The sequence below is a fragment of the Populus euphratica genome, unplaced genomic scaffold (assembly GCF_000495115.2).
Source record: "Populus euphratica unplaced genomic scaffold, PopEup_1.0 scaffold769.1, whole genome shotgun sequence".
NCBI lineage: Eukaryota > Viridiplantae > Streptophyta > Magnoliopsida > Malpighiales > Salicaceae > Populus > Populus euphratica.
Genome location: NW_011500636.1, coordinates 10,733 through 23,850, shown reverse-complemented (window position 1 = coordinate 23,850; position 13,118 = coordinate 10,733). Strand labels below are relative to the sequence as shown.

The window sequence follows — 13,118 nt, the reverse complement described above, 5'->3', positions numbered from 1 at the left end:
TACTTTGACACTCCTGCACTTGGGAGAAGACATCAATCTTTTAGTCGTGTCAAGTGGTTTTTGGATAGTGCTTGCTTAAGGTATATGATCGAAGATGATTTATTATTTTTAAGTATTACCAAAATCAATGAAGAAAAAGTCATTTTTGAAGACAACTAAAAAAAAATCATTGGAGTTGGCAATATTAAATGTAAATCTTTACCTTCGATTAAGAAGGTATTTCTTGTTAAGAAATTATAACATATTTTTATTAGTATTACTCAATTGCGTGACAAAGATTATAAGATTATGTTTGACTATATATGTTGTTTGATTCTTGAAAACAACAAAGTAATCGTTATAGAAAACAAAAAAGGCAATATTTACAAGAATAAAAATGATGCATATATAAGAATAGAAAATTATCTTATTTCTAGTTAAAAGTTTTATTTGACATAAAAAACAAAATTATATCAGCATAAATATTCTTTCTAAACTAGTTAAGAATGAACTCGTCAAAAAGTCTTTCATATATTGTATTTAAGAAAGAAAAGCTATATAATGCTTGTTAAATGGACAAACTAGTGAAAACATCATTTAAAAGCAATAGTCACATCTTAGCCGAAAGACCTATAAAATTGCTATACATTGATCTTTTTGGACCAACTAAAAATAAAAGGTTAAGTGATAATAAATATGTATTTGTGATTGTTGATGATTTTATAAGATATACATTGGTTTAAAAAAAAATCAAAAGTTGAAACTATTTATGAATTTGTTAAGTTTTCGAATAAGATTAATGTGGACCTAATGTTCAAATTATTTGCTTTAATTTCATCCTCAAACTCTTTTTTTTCTTGTGATTGTATCCTTTGTTTTAGCTAAATTAAAGAGCAATTGCATCAAATGTTTAAGGATGAAATTAAAAGATAGAGGACCAAAACAGAAAAAAGGTTATAAATGGATAACGATCTCAAAATTCACATAAAAAGTTTAATTTAGTCCTCATACTTTAAAAATAATAAATATTTGGTAACTCAATATTTTTTTAATTTAATTTTAGTATAAAAGTTTATTTTATTTATTTTTTATTCTCTGGTTTGAGAGAAGAGAGAGAGTGGTCACCGAATTTTAATGTAGAGAGAGAAAAATATTGTAGATGTCGATTTTGGCCACCAAAACAGTTAATTTTTATGTTAAATGGTTTCATTTGATGAGAATAATTTGTATTATGTGATTTTTTTTTTTTAACATGAGACATATAAGCTTGAAAAGACTTTTGGTATTGGGTAGATTTCAGGGTTTAGAATGGTTTTTTATGTTTTTTAGACCATGGATATATTTATCACGGTTTCTAGGTTAGTTTTTTGATGTTTTGGATCAAAATGGTTTTTAGCCATAATTTTCCGAACACAATAGTGACAAGACTCTAAGAAAATCAGACAACCTGTCATCTAATTTTTTTATTTAAAAAAAAAATAGAGCAAATGACATGTCGTTAGCCTCGGATGAAAAAAAAGAAAAGACTCATGCCTATGCTTGGGCCTTAATAAAATGGGCCAGGAGGGCTAGTCTACTTTGCCAGGTCGAGCAGCGCCTAGTTTTTTTGTTGTTTTTTTAAATTATTTTAAAAAAAAAAAATTAATGCTTTTTTCTATTTTTTAATTATTATTATTTATTTATATTTAGATCAATATTTCTTCTCTCTTTTAGTTTTGTTTATAAAATCTCTTTTAAATGACATATATTTTTTATTATTTTGTATGTGTTTAATTTCTTAAGAGATTTTTTTATTTATCTATAATTTTTTTTATAAATGCACTTTATTTTTTAAAATAAAAAATATTTATTTTCAAATTTTATTTCTAATATGTGCAGCTTTACATAATATTTTTTTTCTTTTTTATTTTATTCAATGAATTTAATGGGTGTGTTTATTTCTATTATTGTTTAAATAAATAGAAATTTATTTTAATTAATAAATTTAGCAAACACATTACAAATATCCTGTCTTGTAAGATTAAATATCTTGATTTATACATGCCTCTTGATTTTTCATGTTTTATTTTTTGTTATTGTTTTTTATTTTTTCAGTTATTAACACATTTTTCTCAATTTATTTGATTACATGTATGCATAAATTTTTTATTTTTATTATAATTTTTTAAATTACACAAATATGTAGAAAAATCTCGTGTATACAATTTGTTTTAAAAAAATATTTATTTAAAATGATTTTTGTACTTGATACTATTTTCTCATACCATTAGAGAATACATCAGTATAAAACCATGTTGGTAATGAGACAAAGGGAAGTAATAGGGATACAGATGCTTTTTTGGTATTTGTTAGTAAACTAAAAGCATCATAAAATCAATGAACTACAATATTAATTATAAAAATAAAAATATTAAGTTATAATTTCATTTAAAATAAAAGGATTAAATTTACACAACACCCATTTAATAATTATTTTTAACATATATTAAAAAACCTTGACATTTTATTAAAGCGATGAATAAGGTTTTTACAATTTGATCCTCAAGCTTTACTAAAAAGCTTTGGCATTTTCACTATATTAGCAAATAATGAAATATTTTGGCCTTCTACAATTTGATATTTAATATTTTTTTATTATTTTTTTTAGCAAATTTATTTTTTAATGTTAAATTTAAAGAGTATTGAACTTCATAATTTATTTTAATTTATTTTTTATGGAGTTATCTTAGTTTTATGACCCGAGTTTAGTAGATTATTATGAGTTGACTTGGCTAACTTTTTTTCTTCTTTTTTTAATTGATTTTTTTCATAACTTCATCCATTAGCATTGTGTTAATTGATAATTTGACTTTATATTTTTTTTATTAACTTTCAATGGGGTTATCATGGTCTCATGACCTAAATCGCAAGTTTTGCGGGTTAATTGGATTCGTCCGGGTTTTTTTGTCCCTTTTCTAATTGATTTTTTTTTTCAATTCCATCATTTAGTATCGGGTTAATTAAGAATTTGACTTTATAATTTTTTTGTTTTCTTTCTATAGAATTTTCTCGATCTCATATTCGAGTTTGACAGTTACCTGGGTTGGCTCATGTTATATTTTTTGTTTTTCTTAATTGATTTTTTTCAATTTAATCTTTTAACATTTAGTTGATTGATGATTGTGCTTCATAATTTTTTTTATTTGTTTTTTAACGGATTATCATGATTTCATTACTCGGGTCGTGGTTAACTTGATTTTAATTTATTTATTTTTCAATTTTCATCTTTTATTCATCCTTCAACATCAGGTTGATTGAGAATTGAGCTTCATAATTTATTTCAACTTTCTTTCTATATGGTTATTCCGGTCTCATGATTAATTTTTCGCAACCTTACCCAGGTTGACTCGACTTATTTTTCTAATTAAATTTTATTTTTAATTTTATTTTTTAATATTGAGTTAATTGAGAATTATATTTAATGATTTATTTTTTCTACTAGGTTAGTAGGTCTTATGACTTATATTAAAGATTTAATAAGTTAACCTGAGTTGATTTGAGTAAATCTAAGTAGATCTAATGTGTTGCTATCTTTATATAAAGAATGATAGTCTTGATTTTTTTTAGTCATGCTATATTTTTATCGATTGTTCAGGTTGTTTTTTAACATGCAAAGTTAACTATGTCACATTGAGTCAGCCTATACATATTTTAATTTGTTTTTTGTTCAACAAAATTTAATTAAATCCACAACATAACACATTCAGTTATCTAGTAATATTTATTTATTGTTCAAGTTTGATAATATATAAAAAGTAAAAAAAAAACTTTATATCTCAAGTAATTTACTTGTGTGTTTGGTATTGTGATATAATATATTTTTTAAAAGTATATACTAAAATTATCTAAAAATATTTTTTAAAAAATTAATTTATTTTTTAAAAAGAATAATAATTTAAAAATAAATTATATATATATATTAAAAAAACAAACAAACAAACCTTAATACAAAGATGGCTTGTCTCGCGTCCAAACCAGATAGTAACCGTATTCAATGCATTATTGTTTTGTTTTTGTTCGACTTCAAACTTAAAATCAATTACCTCGACAAAAAAAAAAAAATCAATAAATTATTTTATGATGATAAAAGAGCCAAAATAAGTCAGATTGCCAGACAACAGGTATGGTGGTTGAGAAAGACCCTGTTAGAGACCTTCAACTCCACCAAGTCCTCCATTTGAACGGAGGAGATGGAGACAATAGCTATTCCAATAACTCATTACTTCAGGTGATCTCTCTGTATGTGTCTTAATCATGGAAATCAGATTTTCCTCTAAAGCCTAAGTTATTTTGTAGAAACAGTACTAATGGCATTAATCTTTGCTTTCTTGTTTTTTCAACAGAAGAAGGTGATGTTAAAGGCAAAGCCCATTCTACAAGAAACAATTCTGCAGCTGTACGGCAAGAGTTTCCCAGAGTGCATAACAATGGCAGACATGGGGTGCTCTTCAGGACCAAACACTTTCCTGCCAATATGGGAGGTCATAGAGGCCATTGATGAAACATGCCGCAAGTTGAATCGGAAGCCTCCGATTTTGCAGGTGTTCTTGAATGATCTTCCAAGGAATGATTTCAACTCCATCTTCAGGTCATTGCCAGGTTTTCATAAGAAACTTGAGGAGGAGATGGGTGGCAAGTCTGGGCCTTGTTTCATAGCTGCCATGCCTGGAAATTTCTATGGGAGGCTTTTTCCAGCTCGTTCCCCTCACTTTGTTCATTCTTCTTATAGTCTCCACTGGTTCTCTGAGGTCAGCCATTCAGCTATAGCTCACAAGTTGTTAGTAGAATAGAATTATGCTAACATGCATTTCATTTCACCAAACTATGCACGAAAGATTGTTCAGTTTGATCCGAATTTTCAAGTATCAAAAAACTGATTTTGATTCCAGAAAACGCTGGCTCCCAGCTGTCTGAAAAACAGACCACGTTCCTTTCTGTTTTTAACACAAAAACTAAAGCTATTTTAATTAAAATATATTAAAATTGACATCACATGCAAGTTCAGTTTTCACAAGTTATTGTCATAGATATGAAATATTTAAAAGGAAGTGAATTAATGTTTATAAAAGCAAATGCTCAAGCTGTACCTTAGCTAGACCTATCCCATTTAGTGTGTTATGTGCCCAACCCATCCACTCTGCATTTCTTTCTGACAGCGAAATCTGGAGTCCACTGGTTTTTGGACATGCTAATAAATGGCTAATTAAGTCTAGTGTAGTGCATTTTCTGTTCAAACATTGCATAAACTGTGCTTGCTCTACCAGGTACCGAGAATTCCACTGAACAAAGGGAACATTTACCTGGCAAAGACAAGCCCTCCTGGTGTCCACAAGGCATACTTGGATCAATTTGAGAAAGACTTCACAGCATTTTTAAGATCCTGGTCAGAAGAGATGATTCCTGGAGGTTGTATGGTGCTTACCATCTATGGAAGAGATGAGAACAATGATTCTTCTGTCAAACACAGCCCCACCATCTGGGAATTTTTTGGGATGATGCTAAATGACATGGTATTAGAGGTAACCACGCTCGTAAATCACAAAGGACCAGATCAATGCTGTTAAATCATAGACTCATAGGTGTAGAGGCACTTGTAAATACTAAATTAATGTCTCCCTTTTGCTGATTAGTTGATTTGGAGCTTGCTGTGCATATGCAGGGATTGATTGAAGAATCGAAGCTGGATTCCTTCAATATTCCATTCTATGGAACGTTAGCTGAAGAAGTAAGAGATGTGATTCAAGCAGAAGGATCTTTCACCATCAAACGGCTTGAATCCTTCCATGTAAGTTGGGATGCAAGCATCGATGATCGTTACAGAGATACAATGGATAAGTATACGAAAGGCAAGTTCGTGGCAAAGAGAATGAGAGCTATTATGGAGTCCATACTAGCAAGGCATTTTGGAGACGAAATCGTTGATGTTATGTTCCAAAGATTTTCGATCAAGATAGGAGAGTACATGGAAACAGTCAATGGTGCATACAACAATCATGTAGTTTCCATGGCTAAGGCATGAATCCTTCCTTGGATTTCTCAGTTGTCATCGGATGACGACTCTCTCGGTTTTAAATAATAATATTCTAATGTTAAAAAACTCACTCATTTCAATAAAAATGTTTCTTTATAGAAAAAAAAAATATAGTAAGAATCACTATTCAATTAGTTAATTAATTTTATTCAATTTATAGAAAAAAATTATTTACTCTAATTCATTCATTTTTATTTGTTGTAAATTATTAAATTGTATAAAATAATTTATTGTTTATTTTGAGATATTTACTTTTTCATATTAACTTGATAAAAGGAAAAAAAACAAACTTCTAATACAATTACATTTTTAAAAGTATTTTTAAAAATTAATGTGTCTGAGAGATAAAATGTATTTGAAAATAAGTATAATAAAAAATTAAAATTATAAAATATTTGAAAGGATAATTTAAAAAAAAAATTACTTCATTTTATCTTTATCCCAATATCGATCTCTCATTTTTAGAGAGATGAAAAATTGACTAAAAATTACCTATGAGATTAAGAGTTTTGCCTCCATCTTCATAATCAAATATGTTTCAACCCCAACTATATCCATCATTTTAATCTTGAGATTGTAACAAATATGTTTGGTTGGTCCCAATATCGATCTCTCATTTTTAGAGAGATGAAAAATTGACTAAAAATTACCTTAAACATGTTTAATTAAAAAGATAGAGATAAAGATATAAAATAAAATTATCTCTATGATATTTTTAAATTAAATTTTTATATTTTTAAAACAGAAAGTACAAGGAGAAATGTCTCTATTATTTTTATTCTTTCTATCTTTTATATTTTAAAATAATAATCAAAAACTATATATATATATATATATATATATATATATATATATATATATGTATATCTTTGAAACCTTTATTATTGTGTAAAAATAGTACTAAGGGCACCAATATTTGCTTTCTTGGTTTGTCAACAGAAGTGAAGTTAAAGTGCAAAATATTGGAAAGAAGGGATTAGTGAAGAAAGTAGGATGAAAACATATACCATTTATATAATATTACCCTTCTAAAAAAGGAAGTTTCATAAACTTGAATTTAGATTACAATACTTTCAATACATGTATTAATTTATACTAATAATGTAGAGATAATTTTAGAGACTTAAAGGATAACCATATTAATAATACATTACACATGTACTTAAAAACAAATTAAAAGAACACATTGAATTTAAACTTTAAAATTAATTTCAACACTCCCTCTTAATTTTAAAAATCTTGTATTTCTTTAAATTTAAAAAATTACAGAATCATTTTTGCCATGAATAATGCACCTCTCGATCTTGTTGATAACAAATACTTCCGAAGCCTTCTTTTATTCTTTTAGATAGCCATATTGGTACCATTATTTTTGGATTTTTCATTTCATCTTGTGAAGATATTCCTTGTATCTTTATGTTGAGAATTCATTTTAAATAAATTAATTATGAGTGAATAAAAAATTAATTTAAAAAAGAAATTGATTAATTATGAGTGAATAAAAAATTAATTTCAATTTTTTTTTTATTTTTTTGTATTTAATTTTTGATTTATAGTGGCTAATTAATTGTTGATAATGGTAAGAATTAATTCTTATTAATTGTTCGATATTTTAGCTTAAAGAAATCACTATAAAAAGGGGGATGAATCAAGATTTTCAAACTTGATTTTTTCATATTTTTCAACACTTTTTCTCATTTTATTTTTAGTGTATTTCTACAAGGTTTTTATACTTTAATTTTTATTTTAAATCTAGAGCTTAGGTAAATCTTGTTGATAAATATTTAAGTTACATAATCTTTAATTCAAAAACCTTATTTAGAAGTATATCTAAACTAGTTACATAATCTTTAATTCAAAAACCTTAGGAGTATATCTAAACCAAGTTGTTAGAATATTGACATAAATATTGCTAATATTTTAATTGCACAAGTGAGAATTAATAAAGTTTTAGAAATAAATGACTGTTTCTTTATAACAATAAAAATTTCCATCTTTTAAAGTATTTTAATAAATATATGCTCTTACTTGTTTTTTATTCAAGTATTATTATTTTTATTATTAATATACATGTTAAGACTTCAATCTTGTATATATTACAAGTTATAATATATATACTTAGCATTCATGCTGGAGTTCTATTATTATTATTATTATTATTATTGATTAAACATGACGAATCATAGCCATTATCCTCTTTTTTATACCCATTGACACATTTTTATACATAGTCAACTCTTCACTATAATGACTCATCTGCTGTTTCCCACTCCTCTAAGAACTCCTCTATCCTCCCTTTCATATGTAATCTTTTTTGTCCTGTCTCTTTTACGAGAGGATTTGTCAACTTGCACTGAAACTCTATCCTAAACTTCAATTTTTTAGACTTCATACCTTGCATCTCTTGTTTTTTATTTCGCCTCTCCATCCACTCGCCCTTGGATTTATTGCCTTTATTATTTCTTTCTCCCTTTATTCAACAAATATGCTCTAGCTAATCTCCTAAACGATACCATTTTATTGAAAAAAATTGGAGCAGGTGAGAAGGAAAACATGGTGAAAAACGAACTCTCATAGCACAAGAAAAGCCCTGTGCATTTTATTTACATTACAATACTTTCAATACATGTATAAAAGTAACTCCAGAGACTCAAAGGGTAACTATATCATTAAACATGCACTTGAAACAGCTAAAACGACGCATTAAATTGACAATACATACCTGCCTATGTCCCAAAAGAGCTGACAGTATTTTGCAGATCAAACGTTGATGTACATGATCGATTGATGCGTCTCTACTGATTAACAAATTCAACATGACATTATCAAAATATACACAGGAAACCTTATCCAGTTTCAAAGATGATTTCCCTCGTTTACCACCATAGGAAATCAAAACTCATTCCATAGAAACAGCACACATTAACACATGATCATTCCCAGACATCAACTTCCAATTGCATCCACACAAGGAGTGAAAAAGAAGATGTCATCAAGCCGGTCATTACTAGGGGAGTTTCCGCCACACACCAAGAGCCCCTGGTTGCCGTTTAGGCAACCGCCAGCAAAAGCACACCAACCACGAGGCCCCGGATGATCATCGAAACCCAGACCATCATTCAACCTCTTCCAGATTAGAGTATCAGTGTCCAATGCATATGCCTCACTTGCAAATTTTCCAGCACCAAGGTGGCCCAAGTCACTAGGGTCTACTTCGCCACCAGATATGATTATGTATTTCCCAATCCCGACCGTAGAAAACACACTTCGAGCAGATGGTTTTTCCCCGCTGGTGTCGACTTGAGTCCAGGTTCCCTGGATCGGATCAAAGCAATGCACATCATTCATCTCCACCCCGGAAAAACCATAAACAACCCATATCTTTCCCTGTGCCACAGCAAGCCCAGGCCCACCTCTGCCCTTGCAATTGTCACCTGGTGTGGGATACTTGACCCACTTCTGTTCAATCACATCATACTCCCACAGATCATTAAGCCGGCCAGCAACACCACAGCCACCAAAGATGTACACGTGTCTGTCATCGGATGCAGTTGCATGGTAGCTCCGGTGAGGGGGCCCAGCGTCACCACTTGATAGCAGAGTCCACTGATTAGTAGAGGTGTCAAAAGAATAAAGCTCATTGAGCTCCTTGTGTGTGGCATCCCTGCCACCAAACACATAGATTGTTTTGCCAACGGTGGCCATTGCGACTCCAACACGTGGTGGAGGGATATCTCCGGTTCCATCAGCCACGGACCAAGTTAGAGTCTGGAGATTAAAGACATGAAGTTTGTTGTCAACTGGGACACGAGGTGCAAACTCGCCGCCAAAAGCATAGGCCTCGTGTCCTACTAGGGTTATGGCATGTGAACTCCTGGCTCCAAGCCCCGTTCCTTTCTGGTTAAGCTGATACACAAATTTCAACAAAATCCAATTATATTAGAGTTGGTGATAGCTTGAGATTCATGGGATTTCCTAGTTTTGTTCTACCTATTGACAATTGTAATCAGATTCAGTTAAACAATCACAACTAAAATAGATTCAACCCTAAAACACATTGGGTCGAATTACCATTACCTTGTTTCTACATTTCAGAAACAAAAACTACTGTTGATGCTTCAACTGGTGCGAAGATAACTCTTACAGTTGAAACAAAATACGAAAACCACCATTACCAATTATGATGACAGAGATATGTAATAAAAGAGTTATATTTATTAATCAATCAAGGGAATGGAGAAGAAACAAGAAAGAATTCACCACATATCATGGTTGATGAAACAGACTAATTTGACTCAAATTAATTGGGACCAAGAAATTAACGCACTAAAACTACAACTAAAGATTTTTTTGTGATAGTATGAAACTTTGGAAAGCAAGTAAAAGAGAAGTAAAAAAGAACTGATTACCTTGACCCATTTGCCTTCCACCACAGCCATCGTGCGTGTCGGGTGAGATTCTTGATGTTTTTCGATGGGCATATCACCTTAAATTTATAGAGGCTGACAACAATGTTCGGTCGTCTTCGTTACAACTACGTATATACACTTAGCTTTCCTTTTATTTACCAAACTGCCTCTCTTGGACTGGATCGGATATTAAATTACAAGATTCCTTCTCGGTGGCAAGGGACGTGCCGTTCTGCTACCCCGGGCCCTATCCTCCTATTTTAAAAAAAATTAAGTTTTTTAAAATTATTTTTTTATATTTTAAATACTAATATTAAAATTAATTTTTTAAAAATAAAAAGAAATTATTTTAACATATTTTAAAATAAAAAATACTTTAAATTATAACTATTATCACAACTAACTATTATCACAACTAGAACAAAAATTAAAAATAAAACTAATTAAAAAATCCAAATTAATCATCACCAATACTAATTCATTGTACTTGAAAATTTAAAATTATCAATATAGTTATTAGAATATTTTAAGTATTTAAATTTTTTTTATTGTTTTTGTTCGGAACGCACTTTTACATCAAAATCAATAAAATTTAGAGTGATTAATAAGAGGTTTTTTATTTTTTATAAATTTTTAAATAATAAAAACATTTTTTTTATCTTTATTGGACTCTTGAATAAGTGTTTTTTTAATTCCATTCCCCATGCATGGTTATAATACTTGACATTAGAAAAAATTAAAAAAAAATAAAATTTACAAGTACTCATAGAGTTTTAATTACTATAATGATAGGATATTTTAGTATTTTTATATTATTTTTTATTTTTTTAATAAAAAAATTATTGACATGTAATAAGTATATGTTAGCGATTAAGTAGCGTCTATGTTATTTAAATTGCATGTTTGATACCACCAACAAGCTAAATCTAACCTTTTATTGTGTTTTTACGAGCGTTATTATATTTTTTTTTTTACATTGTAGCATATGATGATATTATCACTTGTAGTTTTTTTTTATTTCTTTTTTCATTCGTATTTCTTTTATGGAAGGTTTTTTTTTTTTTTTAATTTTAGTCCTTATTTTTTTTATTTCTTATTTCATTCGTATTTCTTTTATGGAAGCTTTTTTTCTTAATTTAGTTTTTTAATTATAATTTTTCATATGTTTTTTTTCATTTTGGTTCTAATTCTTTTGATTTTTAATTTTTTTTCCTGATCTTTTTGTTAAAGTTTTTTCTTTTAATTTTATCATTTAATAAAAAATTTGTTGTTTTTTTTTTTTCAATTTAACCTTTTTCTTTTGATTTGTTTTTCCTTTTCGTTAAATTTATTTTTCAAATTCAATTTAATTCTTTAATTGAAAATTTTTGTTTGCCCTCTAGTTATTATTTTTTATTTTCACCCTCATTGTTTTATAATTTAATTCAAAAACTTTATGACCTGAATCTAATCTAGAAGGTTTTTATTTACCTAGGTCACAGGATTTGCTTATCTTTTTTTTCACTGTAAGTTTTTTTAATTATTTGGTATATGTTTTATTTTTTAAGATATTATTTTAATTTGTTTTTATATAAATAAAATTTATTTTTTTTAAATAAAATATTTTTTATTTTTAAAAATAAAAACTATTTATTTTTAAATATATTGAGCTTTACATAATTTTTTTTTTTAAGTATGATTTTGCTCAACCAATGTCACTTGTTTTTACCGATATGAGTTGATTCAGTAATCATAATAAAAGCCCGGGCAGCAGTAACTGGAGTGGCTTGGTCTGAGGGAGGTAGCTTGCTTCTTGACAAAGACCACTAAGTACTTAGAAGCTCAACCTAAGCCCAAGTTAGTGAAGTGTTTTTTTAATTCCATTCCCCATGCATAGTTATAATACTTGACATTATAAAAAATTTAAAAAATAAAATTTACAAGTACTTTTGTACTTTCATAGAGTTTTTTAAGTAATTACTATAATGATAGGATGTTTTAGTATTTTTATATTATTTTTTATTTTTTTAATAAAAAAGTTATTGGCATGTAATAAGTATATGCTAGCGATTAAATGACGTCTGTGTTATTTAAATTGCATGTTCGATACCACCAACAAGCTAAATCTAACATCTTGTTGTGTTTTTACGAGCATTATCATATTTGTTTTTTACATTATAGCACATGATGATATTATCACTTGTAGTTTTTTTTATCTCTTTCTTATTAGATAAAGTGCAAGATTATTTTAGTTTTTTAATTTTTTTTTACTTTTCGTTAAATTTATTTTTTAAATTCAATTTAATTCTTTAATTGAAAATTTTCATTTGCCCTCTAGTTATTATGTTTTATTTTCACCCTCATTGTTTTATGATTTAATTCAAAAACTTTATGACCTGAATCTAATCTAGAAGGTTTTTATTTACCTAGGTCACAGGATTTGCTTATCTTTTTTTCACTGTAAGTTTTTTTAATTATTTGGTATATGTTTTATTTTTTAAGATATTATTTTAATTTGTTTTTATATAAATAAAATTTATTTTTTTTAAATAAAATATTTTTTATTTTTAAAAATAAAAACTATTTATTTTTAAATATATTGAGCTTTACATAATTGTTTTTTTTAAGTATGATTTTGCTCAACCAATGTCACTTGTTTTTACCGATATGAGTTGATTCAG

At 28.0% G+C, this 13,118-nt stretch overlaps 2 protein-coding genes and 1 long non-coding RNA gene across 4 annotated transcripts; 1 reads left to right on the top strand and 2 right to left on the bottom strand.

Annotated features, from left to right (window-relative positions):
• Positions 1-4,116: 4,116 nt before the first annotated feature.
• LOC105115802 (probable caffeine synthase 3) lies at positions 4,117-6,095 on the top strand. The gene is made up of 4 exons (XM_011012826.1): positions 4,117-4,246; positions 4,362-4,766; positions 5,283-5,537; positions 5,678-6,095. The coding sequence occupies exons 1-4, from the start codon at positions 4,142-4,144 to the stop codon at positions 6,035-6,037; spliced, it is 1,125 nt and encodes a 374-aa protein (XP_011011128.1). The 5' UTR covers positions 4,117-4,141; the 3' UTR covers positions 6,038-6,095.
• LOC105115801 (uncharacterized) lies at positions 4,706-5,310 on the bottom strand. Its single transcript, XR_840391.1, has 3 exons — positions 5,106-5,310; positions 4,837-4,952; positions 4,706-4,779 (listed from the first exon to the last, which is right to left on the bottom strand). It is a non-coding gene; the product is annotated as an uncharacterized LOC105115801 (long non-coding RNA).
• A 2,508-nt stretch (positions 6,096-8,603) lies between the features above and the next one.
• LOC105115803 (Galactose oxidase/kelch repeat superfamily protein) lies at positions 8,604-10,685 on the bottom strand. 2 transcript variants are annotated; one of them, XR_840392.1, is made up of 3 exons: positions 10,459-10,685; positions 8,861-9,955; positions 8,604-8,815 (listed from the first exon to the last, which is right to left on the bottom strand). XR_840392.1 is itself a non-coding variant. In XM_011012827.1 (2 exons), the coding sequence occupies exons 1-2, from the start codon at positions 10,528-10,530 to the stop codon at positions 8,996-8,998; spliced, it is 1,032 nt and encodes a 343-aa protein (XP_011011129.1). In that variant the 5' UTR covers positions 10,531-10,685; the 3' UTR covers positions 8,604-8,995. The 2 variants fall into 2 exon arrangements, 1 of the variants encoding a protein (XP_011011129.1); XM_011012827.1 differs by having other exon boundaries at positions 8,604-9,955.
• Between the last annotated feature and the right edge of the window lie 2,433 nt (positions 10,686-13,118).